This window comes from Coregonus clupeaformis, unplaced genomic scaffold (assembly GCF_020615455.1).
Source record: "Coregonus clupeaformis isolate EN_2021a unplaced genomic scaffold, ASM2061545v1 scaf0658, whole genome shotgun sequence".
Classification (NCBI taxonomy): Eukaryota; Metazoa; Chordata; class Actinopteri; order Salmoniformes; family Salmonidae; genus Coregonus; species Coregonus clupeaformis.
In genome coordinates, this window is record NW_025534113.1 from 13,764 (window position 1) to 33,774 (window position 20,011).

At 44.8% G+C, this 20,011-nt stretch overlaps 1 protein-coding gene across 1 annotated transcript in view; it reads left to right on the forward strand.

Annotated features, from left to right (window-relative positions):
* The first annotated feature begins 664 nt into the window (after nt 1-664).
* LOC121550301 (neuron navigator 3) overlaps nt 665-20,011 on the forward strand; it is a 58,911-nt gene continuing 39,564 nt past the window's right edge. The window contains exons 1-6 of the mRNA XM_045216271.1: nt 665-688; nt 1,696-1,802; nt 13,765-13,891; nt 14,659-14,947; nt 15,763-16,489; nt 17,750-18,190. Coding sequence (XP_045072206.1) covers nt 665-688; nt 1,696-1,802; nt 13,765-13,891; nt 14,659-14,947; nt 15,763-16,489; nt 17,750-18,190 — 1,715 coding nt within the window. The remainder of the gene's footprint in view (nt 689-1,695; nt 1,803-13,764; nt 13,892-14,658; nt 14,948-15,762; nt 16,490-17,749; nt 18,191-20,011) is intronic.

Sequence of the window (20,011 nt, forward strand, 5' to 3'; positions counted from 1 at the left end):
TTGGATTTGTCACAAGCAAAAGACACACAGGTACAATAGAGACGCACCTCTTTAATCTGGTGCCCCACACAGAGAGGTTCAATACCATTGTCCTAGAGAGGAGAGGATCCAGGCTGTGCTGTGCCAGTGTGCCAGTACTGGGGATCAGACCCAGGGTGAGGGGCTGGGGGTAGGAGGCTGGGGGCTGGGAGCTGGGGGGTAGGGGCTGGGGGCTGGGAGCTGGAGGCTGGGGCCTGGGAGCTGGGGGCTTGGGGGCTAGGGGTAGGGGGCTTGGGGGGCTGGGGGTACGGGGGCTGGGGTCTAGGGGTAGGGGCTTGGGGGCTGGGTGCTGGAGGCTGGAGGCTGGGGGTAGGGGCTTGGGGGCTGGGGGTATGGGCTGGGGGTAAGGGCCTGGGGCCTGGGGGCTGGGGGTAGGTGCTGGGGGCTGCAGCTGGATCCTCCCGGGGGAGCCTTGCAGTGGTAGCGGCAGTGGTGGCGCCAGCAAGCGTGCCACAGATGGCAGGAGCAGACAGCTGGGAGACCCCGAGGATGCCAGACGGTGCCAGCCACCCCATTTGAGCCAGGCTGGCTGCCAAGCATTGTGGGAAACATAAAGTAGTGTCTCTCTGGCTGTTGGGCAGTGAGACAAAGTGATACAGTAGCTGTTGTCTTGTTTCTCTGGAAGATGCAGAGCGGTTCTATCCATACTGTGACTGCCATGTGTGTAATCTTCAGCCTTGAGGCGGCAGAAGACAGAATAGTCTGTCTGTCTAATCCACACCAGGAAAAACGGCGAGGACTGTGCATGGCATGCTGCTGTCATCTGGACTGGCTGCGTTGTACTGTATTCAGCAGCTTGTGTTGTTGGATTGAGCTCATGTGGTGTTGTTTTGGTTGGCCCCTGACCTGCACTGCTGGCTGGTAAAAGCTGTCTGCACTGCAGCAGCAGCCAAGCCCTGTCTTGTGCAAACCAAGCCGGGCAGAGGAGCGGTGACGTGCCGCTGTCTATTTCCTCAAGGCAAGTCTCATTCCCAGCATCTGCAAGGTAACTCTATTTCATTGAGTTGAACACTGTTGAATTCGATTCCACTGACAGTGACAGGCATTATGTTTATCAAATACTTGGTTTTCAAGGCCAAATCTAAAAATGACGTATTGAAACAATGTCAATCACATTGCCCTCTAAAGCGAATGCTCATAATGACTCCCATTTAGTCTGAATCCACATCAGACTCATCCCGTGGTTAGGAAACAAGCCTTATGAATAATGTCTAGAGTTGAATCTATATAGACAGCCTGCCTGCCTGTCTGCCTGCCAGCCTCACCTATTATACATGAGCTCATTTCTAGTCAAGGCTTTTTAGACAAACAGCACACAGTTTGCTCACTCTTCATCCAGGGAAGGGGTTCTGTTGTTGTCTCTCATCCTGAGGCTACTAGATTGATCCCCCTTTCTCTCCATCCTGCTGCAATTAACCCCTTGCGGTCCAGCGTTGGCTCTTATTGGTCTGCGGGGCGTTTCTTGGCGATTAAGAGGGTGGCGGGCAGATCCTGACGGGAGGGAGGGGAAGAGGGGAAGAGGAAGGGGAGGAGGGGTTGTGCGGAGCAGTGAGGTAGCTGTCCCTCCACTCTCTGTCACTATCCGAGTGCAGTCGTGTCACAACAGCCAGCTAGGGCAGGTGGGCTGGGCTTCTGACTCTAGCTAGGGCGCGGTAGTCAGTCAGCCAGCCAGGGAAGGAGAGCCACAGCCAGCAAGCCAGACGGTCCCTGACAACAGGCAGGCTACAACAGACAGCCATAATCCATCCATCCTTCCCAGAGAGGTGAGTGGGAGTCAGCTGGCTCCAACGCTTTACATCCCCCCAACACTCTTCTCACACACATACACACACACACACACACACACACACACACACACACTATTGATTGCTGTTCATTTGGTGTGCTCTCCCAGATCAGTAGGGTATGACTTATACTGACGGGACAATTTACAGTTTGGCTTTGGGGACTTTTCTCAGAGTCAAGGGGCTAAGCTGGATGAGCTTGCTGGTTAAGAGAGGGGAGAAAACATTCATTAGGGTCATTTAGCACGGCACGGCATGTTTTCTGATGTGTAATTGCGAGAGCCTCGGGGCTCAATAGCATTAGGCTAGGATTATAGGATGGGACTAAGACTCCTAGAGCACTTGGCAGTTTCTTTGAAAGCGGCCCCATTATGGCGTCGACGTGTGTCTCACACTTCACTTCACCCTACACTGCTCTAAACCGTGTTCAACGTTTTGACCTCTTTGCTTTGAGGTGGAATGGGTGTCACAAATTGATCCTGAGTGTATTTCATGGTATTAAGCGAATGGGTGTCACAAATTGATCCTGAGTGTATTTCAGGGCATTAAGCGAATGGGTGTCACAAATTGATCCTGAGTGTATTTCATGGTATTAAGCGAATGGGTGTCACAAATTGATCCTGAGTGTATTTCATGGTATTAAGCGAATGGGTGTCACAAATTGATCCTGAGTGTATTTCATGGTATTAAGCGAATGGGTGTCACAAATTGATCCTGAGTGTATTTCATGGTATTAAGCGAATGGGTGTCACAAATTGATCCTGAGTGTATTTCATGGTATTAAGCGAATGGGTGTCATCTTGAAAATGACTGTTTAGCTCTTCGGTGTTATCCTCTAACATTTTAGGGATTATTCTGAAGGAACTGTGATGATGTCCTTGAATTATACATAGTCACTTTCAATTTAGTATTAAAGACAACCCATTTCTGAAAACACCTCAGGGCATACTCCACCTCTCAACAGATACTCTGTGGCTGCATTTAGAAAATAAACATTTATTTACAGAAGACGCCAAATGAAAGAACTGTATGGATGAATTTGCTTGTCAGTGTGTTGAGAAATGTGGAGGGAACACATCACTGTAGCTTCTTATTGTGTGAGTCTGGCTGATGTGTGGGAGTTTGGGTCGCTGTTACACAAGAAGTCCTCAGATAAAGGGTCACATGCTACTGTCAATACCGGTCACACCTACACAGCACCACAAGGTACTCTTCTGAAAAGACACTGATTATTCCATTCCTCTGTTCATCTCTGTATTACAGAGTCTTTAAAGTCATCCGTTCTACACGCTGTAAATAGCATTGAAATCGTTTGGTTTCTTTCTCCCTTCGTCGGGCAACACTTACAGCATTGAATATTGCATGAGTTGCTGTTTGCATGGTTGAGAGGAGCTGTTTCATTGCACTCTCTGTGTGGGAAGTACGTGCCACAATGCACAGTAGGAAACACTAGCATCAATACTAGACACTGCCATTGTTATTAAACCTGAGGGAAATCTAGCACATGTCAAGAGAAAAGGCTTCTGGGTTTACAGGAAGTTGAACAGAGTCTTCAATGTGTATCGTAATTTTCCTAAAGCTTATTTTCTGGATATTATATATATATATATATATATATATATATATATATATATATATATATATACAGTACCAGTCAAAAGTTTGGACACACCTACTCATTCAAGGGTTTTTCTTTATTTTTACTATTTTCTACATTGTAGAATAATAGTGAAGACATCAAAACTATGAAAAAACACAGATGGAATCATGTAGTAACCAAAAAATTGTTAAACAAATCAAAATATATTTGAGATTTGAGATTCTTCAAATAGCCACCCTGACAGCTTTGCACACTCTTGGCATTCTCTCAACCAGCTTCACCTGGAATGCCTTTCCAACAGTCTTGAAGGAGTTCCCACATATGCTGAGCACTTGTTGGCTGCTTTTCCTTCACTCTGCGGTCCAACTCATCCAAAACCATCTCAGTTGGGTTGAGGTGGGGTGATTGTGGAGGCCAGTTCCTTTTGGTAAAATAGCCTTTACACAGCCTGGAGGTGTGTTGGGTTATTGTCCTGTTGAAAAACAAATGATAGTTCCACTAAGCCCAAACCAGATGGGATGTCGTAATGCTGCAGAATCTGTGGTAGCCATGCTGGTTAAGTGTGCCTTGAATTCTAAATAAATCACAGACAGTGTCACCAGCAAAGCACCCCCACACCATAACACCTTCTCCATGCTTTACGGTGGGATATACACATGCAGAGATAATCCGTTCACCCACACCGCGTCTCTCAAAGACACGGTGGTTGGTGTCCTTTAGTAGTGGTTTCTTTGCAGCAATTCGACCATGAAGGCCTGATTCACACAGTCCCCTCTTAACAGTTGATGTTGAGATGTGTCTGTGACTTGAACTCTGTGAAGCATTTATTTGGGCTGCAATTTCTGAGGCTGGGAACTCTAATGAACTTATCCTCTGCAGCCGAGGTAACTCTGGGTCTTCCATTCCTGTGGCGGTCCTCATGAGAGCCTGTTTCATCGTAGCGTTTGATGGTTTTTGCGACTGCACTTGAAGAAACTTTCAAAGTTCTTGAAATGTTCCTTACTGACTGACCTTCATGTCTTAAAGTAATGACGGACTGTTGTTTCTCTTTGCTTGTTTGATCTGTTCTTGCCATAATATTGATTTGGTCTTTTACCAAATAGGGCTATCTTCTGTATACCCCCCTACCTTGTCACAACACAACTGATTGGCTCAAACGCATTAAGAAGGAAAGAAATTCCACAAATTAACTTTTAAGAAGGCACACCTGTTAATTGAAATGCATTCCCGTTGACTACCTCATGAAGCTGGTTGAGAGAATGCCAAGAGTGTGCAAAGCTGTCATCAAGGCAAAGGGTGGCTACTTTGAAGAATCTCAAATATAAATTATATTTTGATTTGTTTAACACTTTTTTGGTTACTACATGATTCCATATGTCTTATTTCATAGTTTTGATTTCTTCACTATTATTCTACAATGTAGAAAATAGTAAAAATAAAGAAAAACCCTTGAATGAGTAGGTGTACTAAAACTTTTGACCGGTAGTGTATACGTTCTTGTTTATTGAAGAGCTTGAGACTCAAACACTGCCTATGCTGTTAGTGTTGACCCAGCTTCAGGGCTGTGATAGGGTAATTGGTCATAGCTGTGAGCGCTCTCTGGGGCCGGGCCCCGAGAGATATGGAGAGGCCCCTAGCGTGTGTTGCCCATCCGCAGCGCTGAGGGACTCGCTGCCTGTCAGAGACATCACCGATGATTCTGTCAGGGGCTGGTGCCTAGGGATGCACCACTATTAAATATTCAGCCATTACAGGCATGCTCTCAGGACAGCCCTCCGGGGTCCTCCTGTAAACTCTATTGGTCTGGCCTAGGCTGCACTAAGCTAGGCTGAGGAGGGAGAGGAGTTGAAAACCTTTAGGTAATGCTGTAGTACTGTAGGGTTACTTTACCTGAACTGTATATTAGGTATTACTATATCTCTAGTGCATGGGCGGGTCTATTTGTTTATCAATATAAACAAGGAATTAATTCGCCCCTGTCCTCACGTGCTTCATAACAATGTATTGACAATGTAATCATACCCGGTTTAAGTAACTCACTTTTATTCTGAGATGTGTTATCAGGAAATGTCCCTTCTAACATTATGCTTGATTTATAGGTCACTTTTTGTAAAGTATTATTTGTCTTCCTAACTACTCCTTCCTATAGCCAAATACAATCATTTTGAATTACACATTAGAGACAGTCACTTAATTAAAGCTATTGACTTACCACCACAAAGGAGGATGGTAGAGAAATCAAAAGAGTAAGTTAGCGTTACGATTATAGGCTTTTTTTTTCTAGAACAATCCAGATCGCCCCAAGTCTGTGATAGTCAACACGTTCTAACTGGGACAAATTGGGGTGGAAAATAGCAGAGAATTATAATCTTATTTCCCAGCACTTTGTAGACAAATTAATATTTATTTGGAGGGGAGGATTATCAGCATTGTGTTACGAAGACCACCGCAGGAGGGAAGAGGGAATTGTACCCAATGTGTCACAGCCGAGAGTGAGAGAGGGACAAATTACTCACTTTTAGAAAATAATTTGAAGGCAGTGGAGTTTTTAATAAACAGCCATCTGTTTTAGTTCTGCTCATTAGTGTGGCAGGCAATAATAACCCAGGCTATGAATCAGGAAGTAGCTATTTGGATATCCAAACAGTATCACATGGATAGATAGTCAGCCTTGACTAACAGCTAACAAGTGATCACTATCTCACAACATTTTCATACCATTTCCTTGAAAACCATCCCTGTCATTTTGTGATTTGGACTCACATTGGGATACAGTGTATAAAAGCAAGGATTGCTTTTATACACCGTATCCCAATTTTCACAGGATATTAGTCTCCCCTCTCTACTCAATCATCCCAAATAGATAGTGCTACTGTCGATGTTATCAAAAGTGATGGATTTGATGGGGGGAATTGAAAGTATATCAGATTAAAGAGAGTCTTTCCTTTGTCTGGCCTTCTCTCAAAGAAGACTCACCTTACAGATTGATCAGGAGTTTGATGTCTAAGATTGGGCATAAAGGACGATCATCGCTCTTAAAAGACCCTCTGTCTATTGACGCTTCGCTGTCTGTTTATAGCAAAAGCCATCTTTAAACTGTACAGTAGTATAGTATTTAACTCATGAAATTTGTAGTATTTATCTAATGTATTTATCATATTATTAGTAGCATAGTATGTACTGTATGAAATGTTTGTTGAAAGTTTAGGAGCTCTATTTTGTCTTAGTGTTCTGGCCCAGTTGCCTACGCAGTAATCCAAAGGTATTGATCATCAGAAAGGAGATGCAAGTCATCTAAGGGCCGGTCTCTCATCACTTCCCAAAACGGTGCTTTTGGTATGCTACCAAGTCCCTTGAGACGGTGATGGATTTATATCCTTATATACATCCCAAATGGCACCCTATTCCCTTATAGTGCACTACTGTGGTACAAGTAGTGCACTATTTAGGGAAAAGGGTGCCATTTTGGACGCAGACTTAAACGTGTCTCTGTCTGCCCTCTTCCTGTCTGTCACCCAAGGATGTCTGGTCTCTGGAGAAGTTTAGGAAATTGACATCACATTCCCCCTGTTGGTATTATAGTTGTGAAGAACACTGTGCCGGCTCTAGCCTTTTAGAGTCCCTAAGCGAGATTTATTTCAGTTTAAAAGCTAATTTCCTGTAATTCTACACATTTTGCCATGACTTATGCCATGTTAGTGATATCTGAGTGAGAGTGACTAACAAAATCAATGGGGGCCCCCTGGAGGTCAGGGCCCCTGAGCACGTGCCCTGCATGACCGGTCGGTCGGTATTCGGCCATGATTATTACAAGTTTAGATAGGTGGCTAGATTTTTACCAATCTAAAAATTGGTAGCTGACATGGCTTATTGAGTGACTGTCAGTGACTGACATAACAACAGAATAATTGCTGACGTACAACCACATTTCGAACTTGCACCTTGTGTATTTTTCGATTCTAACTCTCAACAGTAAGTTGAGACGCCGACTGAGATTATAAACGTGTTGGGGGCCCCCTAGCGACCTGGGGCCCTAAGCGACCGCTTATGTTGCTTATGTCTGGAGCCGGCTCCTGGAACAACAGGACAGGTTTCTTTATTTTCAGAGGGGCACATCTAAGTAGAAATACGAGGTGACCTGACAAAAGCTGCTGTCACTATGGAAACGCAAGCGTTAGCCCCGGGTGTATTCTTGATCCTGAGTGCCATCATCGCGGAGTCAGAAGTTTATCTCTCCACGTTGCATTCTGGGAATGGAAAGTCACTGTCAGCCACCACAAGTGCTTTGGATGCTGAAGCTCATCGTAACAACTTCCAGGCAAGGTTAGGAGGCTATCGATTTCCTTGTCTTTGTAGAATCCTATTGGGGAAAAGATGCATAGCCATTTTCACTTTAAGCACCATTTGATTTTTGTTTGAGATCATTGCAGCTCTTGTGGTGAAATAACAATTACACGTTTGATGAGTAGCTTCTGATCTTTGAAATGGCTTGTTCACAAAGTAACCACTCTGATTGATTTGATGTAAATACATCCAGGCTTTTAATGGGATGCAAACTAGCTTGATAGTTTAGCTACACAGAAGCCCCATATATTTCTGTCCCAGACAATGGGTACGTCTACATGCACACAATACTATGATTATTGTGAATACTCAGATTGTGAATACCTAAAATTCGAAAGATTGCAAAAAAATCTAGGTGTTTTAATCAGAGTATGCTGCTTACTTAGATTATGACCTTACACTGATTAAGATAAGCATGGCCTATTGCCAGAATCAGTTTGTTATTGAATTATTAGTGTGCATATAAACATACTCAGTGGAAAGTCTCAGCTCAACTGATGCCATTTAACCGATGCTACTAAGCACCTGTCCTGAATCAGGACTTAACGAGGGGTGTGGCCAATTACCGCCTACAACATTCTCAACCTAGACACAATGAATCAACTGTAGAGATGTAGATGGTAGTATGCTTGTAATATTGTAGAGAATGTGTAATGAAAATAACATCTAGGCCCCTTGAAGCGAACAATCAATACCAACATCAATTAAAACATTGAGGAAGTGAGTAAATGTTTCTGGTGAAGATTTGCATCTTCACACATGATGATTCAATCACTGAGCCTGGGCACAGTCCTCATTGAGACTTCCTCCTAATAATAGAGTTTGGGGAGAAATGAAATGGCAGAATGAGAAATTGGTTATCGTGAAATGGGATCCATTCCAGACACAGGCCATAGGCAATTTCTAGTTTCCATTTATTTGTTCAGATACCTATTTTGCAAAAAGATGGAGGGGCTAAGAAATCCCATTAAATGTCAGGGATTCCATTTGTACACTTCAAACTTTTGCTCAAATCGAAATTGTTTCCAACTCTAAATACAGTACAGTAAGTAAATAGTGCTATGAACAATACCTTTCCTACTCTGTTAGCAATATCCCTGTCTTCTTAACAGACACACCCTGTTAGCGTTGCAAAAGGGAATGATTTGTATTGTTGTATAACCAACTGTGAACTTGATATTTAAACGCTTGGTGTTATCCAATGCTGATATGAGAGGCTGGAAAAATCAATAAGGACATATTTTCTAGGGAGAACGCACCCGTGCACGTCCACACTGCTATATCTTTCAGAGGAACACCCACACATCTCTCCCAACACCCATTGTGGGCCTTTCATACAACTCATTATTTTCTCATTTTGAGCCTGTCTTTGGGTTTCATCTTTGTCTTGGATGAATTACAGATGTCAGAATTAATGTTCACGTGACAAAAATGTAATTAGCAAACTATCCTAGCAATGAGAACTGATTCAATTTTCTAAGGAATTGGATGTCATTTCTGATCTGTCATCTCCGTAATGTCATCTCCGTAATGTCATCTCCGTAATGTCATCTCCCATATGTGGTGGAGGACAGTTGTTCAGTCACATATGATTGAATTGAGACTACAATACATCAGGGATAAATGTTTGATGTCCTTGAGCAGGTTATATCCTCTCCTCTTTCATCTCTTAGACACTTGATTAGGTTCCTACACGTTGTTGGTTCATTTGTTGTATTGCTTTAGTTCCCTGTATGTATGACTGTAGCTGTGGTGGGTCAAATCGGCTGCATTTTCCTCTGAGACTCAGTTTCCCAATGTTAATTAAGGCTAGAGAGACATACACACACAGATTGGCATGGCAACCATCCAGGGTGTGTGTGTGTGTGTGTGTGTGTGTGTGTGTGTGTGTGTGTGTGTGTGTGTGTGTGTGTGTGTGTGTGTGTGTGTGTGTGTGTTGTGCGTGAGCCTCAGAGGGAGAGAGAACTAATGCATTATTATTGAGGGGGATTTATTAGGTGTGATAGGAGAAAATGGGATTGGACATGACTGAAACATATTCCTGGAGATCCCCAATCTCTGGAGCTGCGGTAATTAAACATGTGTGCAGAAATGATCACTGGTTGAACCATATGGCCTATGTTTAGGGCTTCTGGGCACATCACCTGCATAATAACCGGACCAGTGTTCAAATACTATTTAGTCATTTCAAATACTTTATCTGGGCTTGATTCCGCTTGCCTGACGCAATGGAACCGATAGAATAGTTGCAAAACTGAAAAACCCACCCTACCCGCACTCCGGCCAGGCTCAAACAAACACTCAAAGTATTTGAAAGATTTTAAATAGTATTTGAACCCAGGTCTGATAATAACAAGGTCAAAACCACCCAATGATGTAATGCTAACATGATCCATACATCCCATATACAGTCATGATCCATACATCCCATATACAGTCATGATCCATACATCCCATATTCAGTCATGATCCATACATCCCGTAAACAGTCATGATCCATACATCCCATATACAGTCATGATCCATACATCCCATATACAGTCATGATCCATACATCCCATATACAATCATGATCCATACATCCCGTAAACAGTCATGATCCATACATCCCGTATATAGTCATGATCCATACATCCCATATACAGTCATGATCCATACATCCCGTAAACAGTCATGATCCATACATCCCGTAAACAGTCATGATCCATGCATCCTGTATATAGTCATGATCCATACATCCCATATACAATCATGATCCATACATAGTCATGATCCATACATCCCATATACAGTCATGATCCATACATCCCATATACACTCATGATCCATACATCCCATATACAGTTATGATCCATACATCCCATATACAATCATGATCCATACATCCCGTAAACAGTCATGATCCATACATCCCGTATATAGTCATGATCCATACATCCCATATACAGTCATGATCCATACATAGTCATGATCCATACATCCTGTATATAGTCATGATCCATACATCCCATATACAATCATGATCCATACATAGTCATGATCCATACATCCCATATACAGTCATGATCCATACATCCCATATACAATCATGATCCATACATCCCGTAAACAGTCATGATCCATACATCCCATATACAGTCATGATCCATACATCCCGTATATAGTCATGATCCATACATCCTGTAAACAGTCATGATCCATACATAGTCATGATCCATACATCCCATATACAGTCATGATCCATACATCCCATATACAATCATGATCCATACATCCCGTAAACAGTCATGATCCATACATCCCATATACAGTCATGATCCATGCATCCCGTATATAGTCATGATCCATACATCCCATATACAGTCATGATCCATACATAGTCATGATCCATACATCCCATATACAATCATGATCCATACATCCCGTAAACAGTCATGATCCATACATCCCATATACAGTCATGATCCATACATCCCGTATATAGTCATGATCCATACATCCCGTAAACAGTCATGATCCATACATAGTCATGATCCATACATCCCATATGCAATCATGATCCATACATCCCATAAACAGTCATGATCCATACATCCCATATACAGTCATGAACCATACATCCCGTATATAGTCATGATCCATACATCCCGTAAACAGTCATGATCCATACATAGTCATGATCCATACATCCCATATACAGTCATGATCCATACATCCCATATACAATCATGATCCATACATCCCGTAAACAGTCATGATCCATACATCCCATATATAGTCATGATCCATACATCCCATATATAGTCATGATCCATACATCCCATATATAGTTATGATCCATACATCCCATATATAGTTATGATCCATACATCCCATATACAATCATGATCCATACATCCCGTATATAGTTATGATCCACACATCCCATATATAGTCATGATCCATACATCCCATATATAGTCATGATCCATACATCCCATATATAGTTATGATCCATACATCCCATATATAGTCATGATCCATACATCCCATATATAGTCATAATCCATACATCCCATATATAGTCATGATCCATACATCCCATATATAGTTATGATCCATACATCCCATATATAGTCATGATCCATACATCCCATATATAGTTATGATCCATACATCCCATATATAGTTATGATCCATACATCCCATATATAGTTATGATCCATACATCCCATATATAGTTATGATCCATACATCCCATATATAGTCATGATCCATACATCCCATATATAGTTATGATCCATACATCCCATATATAGTCATGATCCATACATCCCATATATAGTCATGATCCACACATCCCATTTATAGTTATGATCCATACATCCCATATATAGTTATGATCTATACATCCCATATATAGTTATGATCCATACATCCCGTATATAGTTATGATCCATACATCCCGTATATAGTCATGATCCATACATCCCATATATAGTTATGATCCATACATCCCATATATAGTTATGATCCATACATCCCATATATAGTTATGATCCATACATCCCATATATAGTTATGATCCATACATCCCATATATAGTTATGATCCATACATCCCATATATAGTTATGATCCATACATCCCATATATAGTTATGATCCATACATCCCATATATAGTTATGATCCATACATCCCATATATAGTTATGATCCATACATTTGTTTAGTTTTTTTTATTTAGCAGACACTCTTATCCAGAGCAACTTACAGTTAGTGAATGCATACATTATTTTGAATACTGGCCCCCCGTGGGAATCGAACCCACAACCCTGGCGTTGCAAACGCCATGCTCTACCAACTGAGCTACATCCCTGCCGGCCATTCCCTCCCCTACCCTGGACGACGCTGGGCCAATTGTGCGCCGCCCCATGGGTCTCACGGTCGCGGCCGGCTACGACAGAGCCTGGATTCGAACCAGGATCTCTAGTGGCACAGCTAGACCCCTGCGCCACTCGGGAGGTTACATCCCATATACAGTCATGTTTTGACCCTGCTGGTCATCTATGAAAGTTTGAACATCTTGAAGAACAATCTGAGCTTAATGGCCATGTACTGTTATAATCTCCACCCGGCACAGCCAGAAGAGGACTGGCCACCCCTCAGAGCCTGGTTCCTCTCTAGGTTTCTTCATAGGTTCCTGCCTTTCTAGGGAGTTTTTCCTTCTACCTCTGCATTGCTTGCTGTTTGGGGTTTTAGGCTGGGTTTCTGCATAATCCCTTTGTGACGTCTTCTGATGTAAAAAGGGCTTTATAAATAAATGTGATTTGATTTGTTGAGAAATTATCCCAGGATCCCAAAAAAAACACAATACCCAGAAATCAATAGCCTAATGAAGATTTAAAGAGGGGCACCGCCACTCAATGTACTAATTAGAGAGGATAAATGATCAACGACAGTGGTGGAGAGAGGAGGTGATTGGAAATTGAGCGAATCACCCCACCACGACAGAGATTGCTTGTTTCCGGCATATCTCGTGGCTCCGTAGGGACTGGGTAGGTTTCATTAAGGTAGCATGATAGGAAGCCAGGTCCAGGTACAATGCATAGTGCGCCTCGTGGTGAAGTTTCCCCTAGGTACAGATCTAGGACCAGCTTCCCCTCCACCAATCATTAAGTTAACCATTAGTCGGGGAAATGTAAAACTGACCCAAGATCAGCGTCTAGGGCAACTTCACCCTACACCAGTGTGCCGAGTGCAGTACCTGCAGGTTGGATAGGGTTTATCTTTTACACAGTGCAGAGATACACATATCTGTTTACCTGAAGGGACTGTAAGGGTGGAGGAGAGGAGAGGAGAGTTGGTATTAGTGGAGGGATGACTAAATGGAATGAAAGATTGATATGCTAGGAAGATGGATGGCTTCTGTCTTTATCAATCATCTCTGACACCCCCCCCTCTCTCTCCCTCTCTCTCTCCCTCTCTCCTGCTCCCTCTTTCTCTCTCTCTCTCGTAGTTGGGATGACAGCAGTTCGGTCAGCAGCGGTCTCAGTGACACTGTAGACAACGTCAGCACAGACGATCTGAACACGCCCACCTACCCCGCCGTCACATCGGCACCACGCAAGAACAAGGCATCCCAGGTACAGTGCACCATGGAGTGTAAATGAATGAAGTAGACTTGTCCATAGGGTAGGAGCCTATCTCCTGTTTATTCTCTTGGAAATGAACAAGAAGAGAGAATATCCATGCTTCCAGACATTGAACTAACTATGAGTAATGATACTGAAGCACCACTGTCTTTGCACTTGCTTCAATTAAAACAAGGACGTCTGCCATTCTTTTTTTGTATGTGCAACAATGAGGTATATCACTGTAGTCTGGAAATTAATCTATTTACTTAGTTTTCCTTGGCTTTCAAGAGAGCAAGCCAATGGAAATGTACAGCGGAACACACTCCTTGTGCAGTGTTCAGGGAGCATGGTAAAAATAGCCAAGTATGTTTGCCTTGTGGAAACCTCAACAGATTGATCTCTTAAGAGACTGTTGGTGTAGCTAGTGAGGGAGGATTCACCATCTGTCAGGTGGCTTACTCATACTGTATGGTGTGTGTGTGTGTGGTTTGGTTTTACTATCTTTGTGGGGACCAGAAGTCCTCATAAGGATACTAAAACAAGGAAAAGGGCTATTTTAGGGTTAGGGGTTAGGGGTTAGGGGTTAGGAGTTAGGGGTTAGGGGTTAGGAGTTAGGTGTTAGGGGTTAGGGGTTAGGGGTTAGGGGTTAGGAGTTAGGGGTTAGGAATTAGGGATTAGGAGTTAGGGGTTAGGGAAAATAGGATTCTGAATGGGAATAAATGTGTTGGTCCCCACAAGGATAGTAAAATAAAGGTGTGTGTATGTGACTGACCTAGGGGGACACACTCCAGCATGTGGAGCAGGAGATCAGCAGCAGCTGGGCCGGAGCTGAAGATCTGAAGAAGGTGGACGAGGAGCTGGATGTCAGCATGGAGCCCGGTTTAAAGTGGAAGCCTTCTTCCTCCTCCTCTTCCTCCTCGCCAGCGGGGCAGTGCGGCGAGGATCACGGGCAGAAGACGGGCCTGCCCATGTCCCAGACTGGCTCCTGGAGGAGGGGTATGACCGCCCAGGTGGGCATCACGCCCCCCCGGACCAAAGGCACCAGCACCACCCTCAAAACCCCTGGTAGGACCCGCCCTACTTCTTCTATCTACTTCGGAGCTCGCTTATTTCTTTCTACCATGGCCCTGTTTGAATACTTTAGAAATGCATCCTTCCTTGTTTCCTTGAGGTGAGCACAGATCTATAAGTGATTGGATAGGTGTTTCCAAAGTTACCACCATATTACGTTCACCAATCCAACCGATTCAGATCTGTGATTACTTCAAGGAAGGTAGGAAGGATGTATTTCTGACCTATTTGAACAGGGCCCAAGTCTAACTGAGGATTGATGGTGGTGTAGATTATTTTCTGACTGGTCATTCATTCAGTCAAACTGCCTGTCTGGTTGATATTAAGTCCAGGAAATGTCCATCCTAGCTTAATTGATCAATGAATTTCAGTTGTTGATGTGTTCCAGTTTGACATTGATTAGATAACAGGGTCAAAGATTTCGGCCAATCAGATTAGTCATTAAGAAACCAGTGCCGTTGCCCTTTGAGGCCCTCGGTAATGTTTGGCGTTTCTCCGTTTTACTTTAGCTTTTTCTCCATCGTGTTTTGGTTTGCTCAGCAAGTCTTCTTATGTTTGGATTAGTGTGGCTTTCTATTTTAGCTGAGCTTTGTGAAAAGAGTTGTAAAATGTTAGCCAAATGTAAAGTCATTTGGCACACCTGCCCTGTAGCCCTGCAGGTGATGTCGAAGATGAGTCCCGTTATTTACAAATAAACTGCGAGGTCCGCCTCCCCTCTGCGAGGTCCTAGCAAAATTATTCAGTACCCAGCAGTTTGCAGAGGGCAAGGTGTTTGCCAGCTTGTTAATGACTGGCCTTCGTATCGACAGGTAAAACTGATGACGCAAAGGCCTCAGAGAAGTGCAAGGCCCCCTCCAAGACCTCCGCTGGCATCCAGCGCTCGCCCTCCGACGCTGGCAAGAGCAGTGGCGACGAGGGCAAGAAACCACCATCGGGCATCGCCCGCCCCCCCACCACTGGGTCGTTCGGCTATAAAAAGATGGCCAGCCCCCCCTCCGGTGCCCTCATCACGTCCAGTGGTGCCACCCTGGCCAGCGGCTCCGCCACCCTGGGGAAGGTGCCCAAGTCTTCGGCTATAGGCAAGGGGACAGGGATCAGCGGAGGCCGCAAGACCAGCCTGGACGGCTCCCAGCCCCAGGACGATGGGGTGCTGATGGGCTGCGGAGGCTCCAAGGTGCCCCTCCAGTACCGCTCTCTGCCCCGGCCGGCCAAGTCCTCCAGCGGGGGGGTGGTGGGGCGCAGCGGCCACCGCTCCAGTTCCAGCAGCATCGATTCCAACGTCAGCGGCAAGTCGGCTGGAGGAGGGGGGGGCGCCACGGGGGCCAAGCGGAGGGACGCTGGGAAGGTGGGCTCGGGGCGCTCCAGCCCTATCCCCATCACCATCAACCAGACGGACAAGGAGAAAGTAGCCGTGTCGGACCAGGACCCAGCAGGTTTATCCACCTCCCCCAAGGCCAACCCCACCTCCACGGGCCAGTCTGGCCTCAGGCAACCAGGGTCCAAGTACCCGGACATCGCCTCGCCTACCTTCCGCAGGTCAGTCAACAATGCTCACTTGGTTTCCCCTGCACTCATAGAAGAGCTTGAAAACATAGCCAAGCAGCTGCCATTTTTCATCTCTGTTATAAAGGTGGAGGGTAGCTTGTTGTTCCCTCGGTACTCTCACCGACGGCATGCTCGAGGCCACCACAGAATAATGAAGTGTTGTCTGTGAGGTGCAATGTTGTTTCTCAGCTTCAAGATGTTACTGATAGATAGAGGTGTTCTTGGTGCTGTCAGAATTAGAGGCAGAGTTTCACCTCTTCTCTGAAGCGGCGCAGAGTTATCATTCCGAAGTCTCATATATTTATATATTTTTTAGGTAATAAGAACTATAAAATGAACATTAGACACTAAATCATTCCAGCACAGAAACATTGGTCTGAGTTTGTTCATTGGGCTTCAGAGCCGGGGAGGCAAAGGTTGCCCCCTGCTGTTCGGTAGATGTCATCACAGACACTGACGGCATTTCTCTCAAGATGAACATTAGATGATTTGCCATTCAAGTCAGGCTAAACTGATTCACTGGACTTGATTTATAGCTGACAGAAAGAAAGCTATTCCGCTCGCGAACCCCTGTCTCAATAGTTAGGTGCGCTCACAAGGCGTGTCCGGACACGGCCGCGCCGTCCGACCTGTCGAGGCGCAGAGTGCGTTTTTGATTTGTGCGTGTACCCCTTAGAGAGAGTCACCTATTAATTGATAGCCCGTTTGATGGCAGCCCCACGTCAGACACGACAGGAAGGACCTGTGAACAACATATGTGTTGCTGAGTGACCAGACAGACAGATTGGCTGATCACATGTACGGAATGGAAATGGGGCAATGCTGACTGAATGCAAATCACTGAGAGCTCCGGCTGAGGTCGCGTCTCAACTGGCACCCTATTCCCATAGGGCTCTGGTCCTAAGTAGTGTACTAAGTAGTGCACAATTTAAGGAATATGGTGCCATTTGGGATGCAGACATAGTCTAGCGGAGGCAGTAGGGAAGGTGTACTTCTTCATAGTGTCTATCTGAAAAATAATATGGTAGGCTTATGAGAGGGGATGAAGATAGGGGAGGGGCAATGTTGAGCGGAATTCTAACTTTTCCCAAGCTCCTATTTCCTTGGTGTAATCAAGTAAATGTATTACTGTTCTATATCAAACAACCTAGTTCTCAACCTAGAGACTGAGTTAGATCAGTCTTCGAGGGGATCATGATTGCCATAGATAGTCTGTAAGTGAATGGAGCCATCTGTTTCTCTCTCTGCCAGGTTGTTTGGCACCAAAGCCAGTAGCAAGGCCAGTACCCCAGGCACACCCGACTCAGGCAAGTGCCCCTCTGCGTTGGGCAGCCCTCATGGCACATTGGCACGCCAAGCTAGCCTGGACTCGCCCTCCTCGGGCACAGGGAGCCTGGGCAGCGCAGGCGGGCAGAGCGGGGCTAGCAGCCCGCTTTATGGCAAGGCCCCAGACCTGAGCATGGACTCGCCTGCCTCCAGCCCGGCGTCAGGCCTCTCGCTTCCCTCTAACGCCCGCCCCTGGCCCACCAACCTCAGCAGCTCGTCGGCATGCTCTGGCAGTAAGGACACACTGAGCTGCCAGAGCATGACCAGTCTGCACACCAGCTCCGAGTCCATCGACCTGCTGCTGGGGTACCACCACGGCCCCAAAGTCACCCGCACGGCCAGCGTCAAGTCCACGCTCTCTGAGGGGTGAGTCCCAATGTAGAACAATGTAACTCCATTAGTTTCCTGGCCAGCGGGTGTAACATGCACATCAGTGGTGGCTGATGGGAAGAGATATTGTAATGGTTGGAATGGAATGAAGGAATGTTTCTATTAGTCCTATGTCTCGGGTAACATTGCCCATTGTAGTGATTGTCCTTAAGCATTCTCACCTTAGAAAATGTGTGTTCTATCAATCAATAGATGTGAATTGAATCTATCTCAACATGTGTTCTTATAGATGTACAGTCGTGGTCAAAAGTTTTGAGAATGACACAAGTATTGGTCTTCACAAAGTTCGCTGCTTCAGTGTTATGAGATATTTTTGTCAGATGTTACTATGGTATACTGAAGTATAATTACAAGAATTCCATAAGTGTCAAAGGCTTTTATTGACAATTACATTAAGTTTATGCAAAGAGTCAATATTTGCAGTGTTGACCCTTCTTTTTCAAGACCTCTGCAATCCGCCCTGGCATGCTGTCAATTAACTTCTGGGCCACATCCTGACTGATGGCAGCCCATTCTTGCATAATCAATGCTTGGAGTTTGTGGGTTTTTGTTTGTCCACCCGCCTCTTGAGGATCAACCACAAGTTCTCAATGGGATTAAGGTCTGGAGAGTTTCCTAGCCATGGACCCAAAATGTTGATGTTTTGTTCCCCGAGCCGCTTAGTTATCACTTTTGCCTTATGGCAAGGTGCTCCATCATGCTGGAAAAGGCATTGGTCGTCACCAAACTGTTCTTGGATGGTTGGGAGAAGTTGCTCTCGGAGGATGTGTTGGTACCATTCTTTATTCATGGCTGTGTTCTTAGGCAAAATTGTGAGTGAGCCCACTCCCTTGGCTGAGAAGCAACCCCACACATGAATGGTCTCAGGATGCTTTACTGTTGGCATGACACAGGACTGATGGTAGCGCTCACCTTGCCCCAAACAATCGGAAAGGGGATTCATCAGAGAAAATGACTTTACCCCAGTCCTCAGCAGTCCAATCCCTGTATCCTTTTGCAGAATATCAGTCTGTCCCTGAAGTTTTTCCTGGAGAGAAGTGGCTTCTTTGCTGCCCTTCTTGACACCAGGCCATCCTCCAAAAGTCTTCGCCTCACTGTGCGTGCAGATGCACTCACACTTGCCTGCTGCCATTCCTGAGCAAGCTCTGCACTGGTGGTGCCCCGATCCCGCAGCTGAATCAACTTTAGGAGACGGTCCTGGCGCTTGCTGGACTTTCTTGGGAGCCTTGACACCTTCTTCACAACAATTGAACCTCTCTCCTTGAAGTTCTTGATGATCCGATAAATGGTTGATTTAGGTGCAATCTTACTAGCAGCAATATCCTTGCCTGTGAAGCCCTTTTTGTGCAAAGCAATGATGACGGCACGTGTTTCCTTGCAGTTAACCATGGTTAACAGAGGAAGAACAATGATTTCAAGCACCACCCTCCTTTTAAAGCTTCCAGTCTGTTATTCTAACTCAATCAGCATGACAGAGTGATCTCCAGCCTTGTCCTCGTCAACACTCTCACCTGTGTTAACGAGAGAATCACTGACATGACGGCAGCTGATCCTTTTGTGGCAGGGCTGAATGCAGTGGAAATGTTTTTTGGGGATTAAGTTCATTTTCATTGCCTAAATGAATTGCAATTCATCTGATCACTCTTCATGACATTCTGGAGTATATGCAAATTGCCATCATCAAAACTGAGGCAGCAGACTTTGTGAAAATTAGTATTTGTGTTATTCTCAAAACTTTTGACCACGACTGTAGGATCTTAATTTGACCCGTTTTTCACAGCAGGAAAATAATCCTGC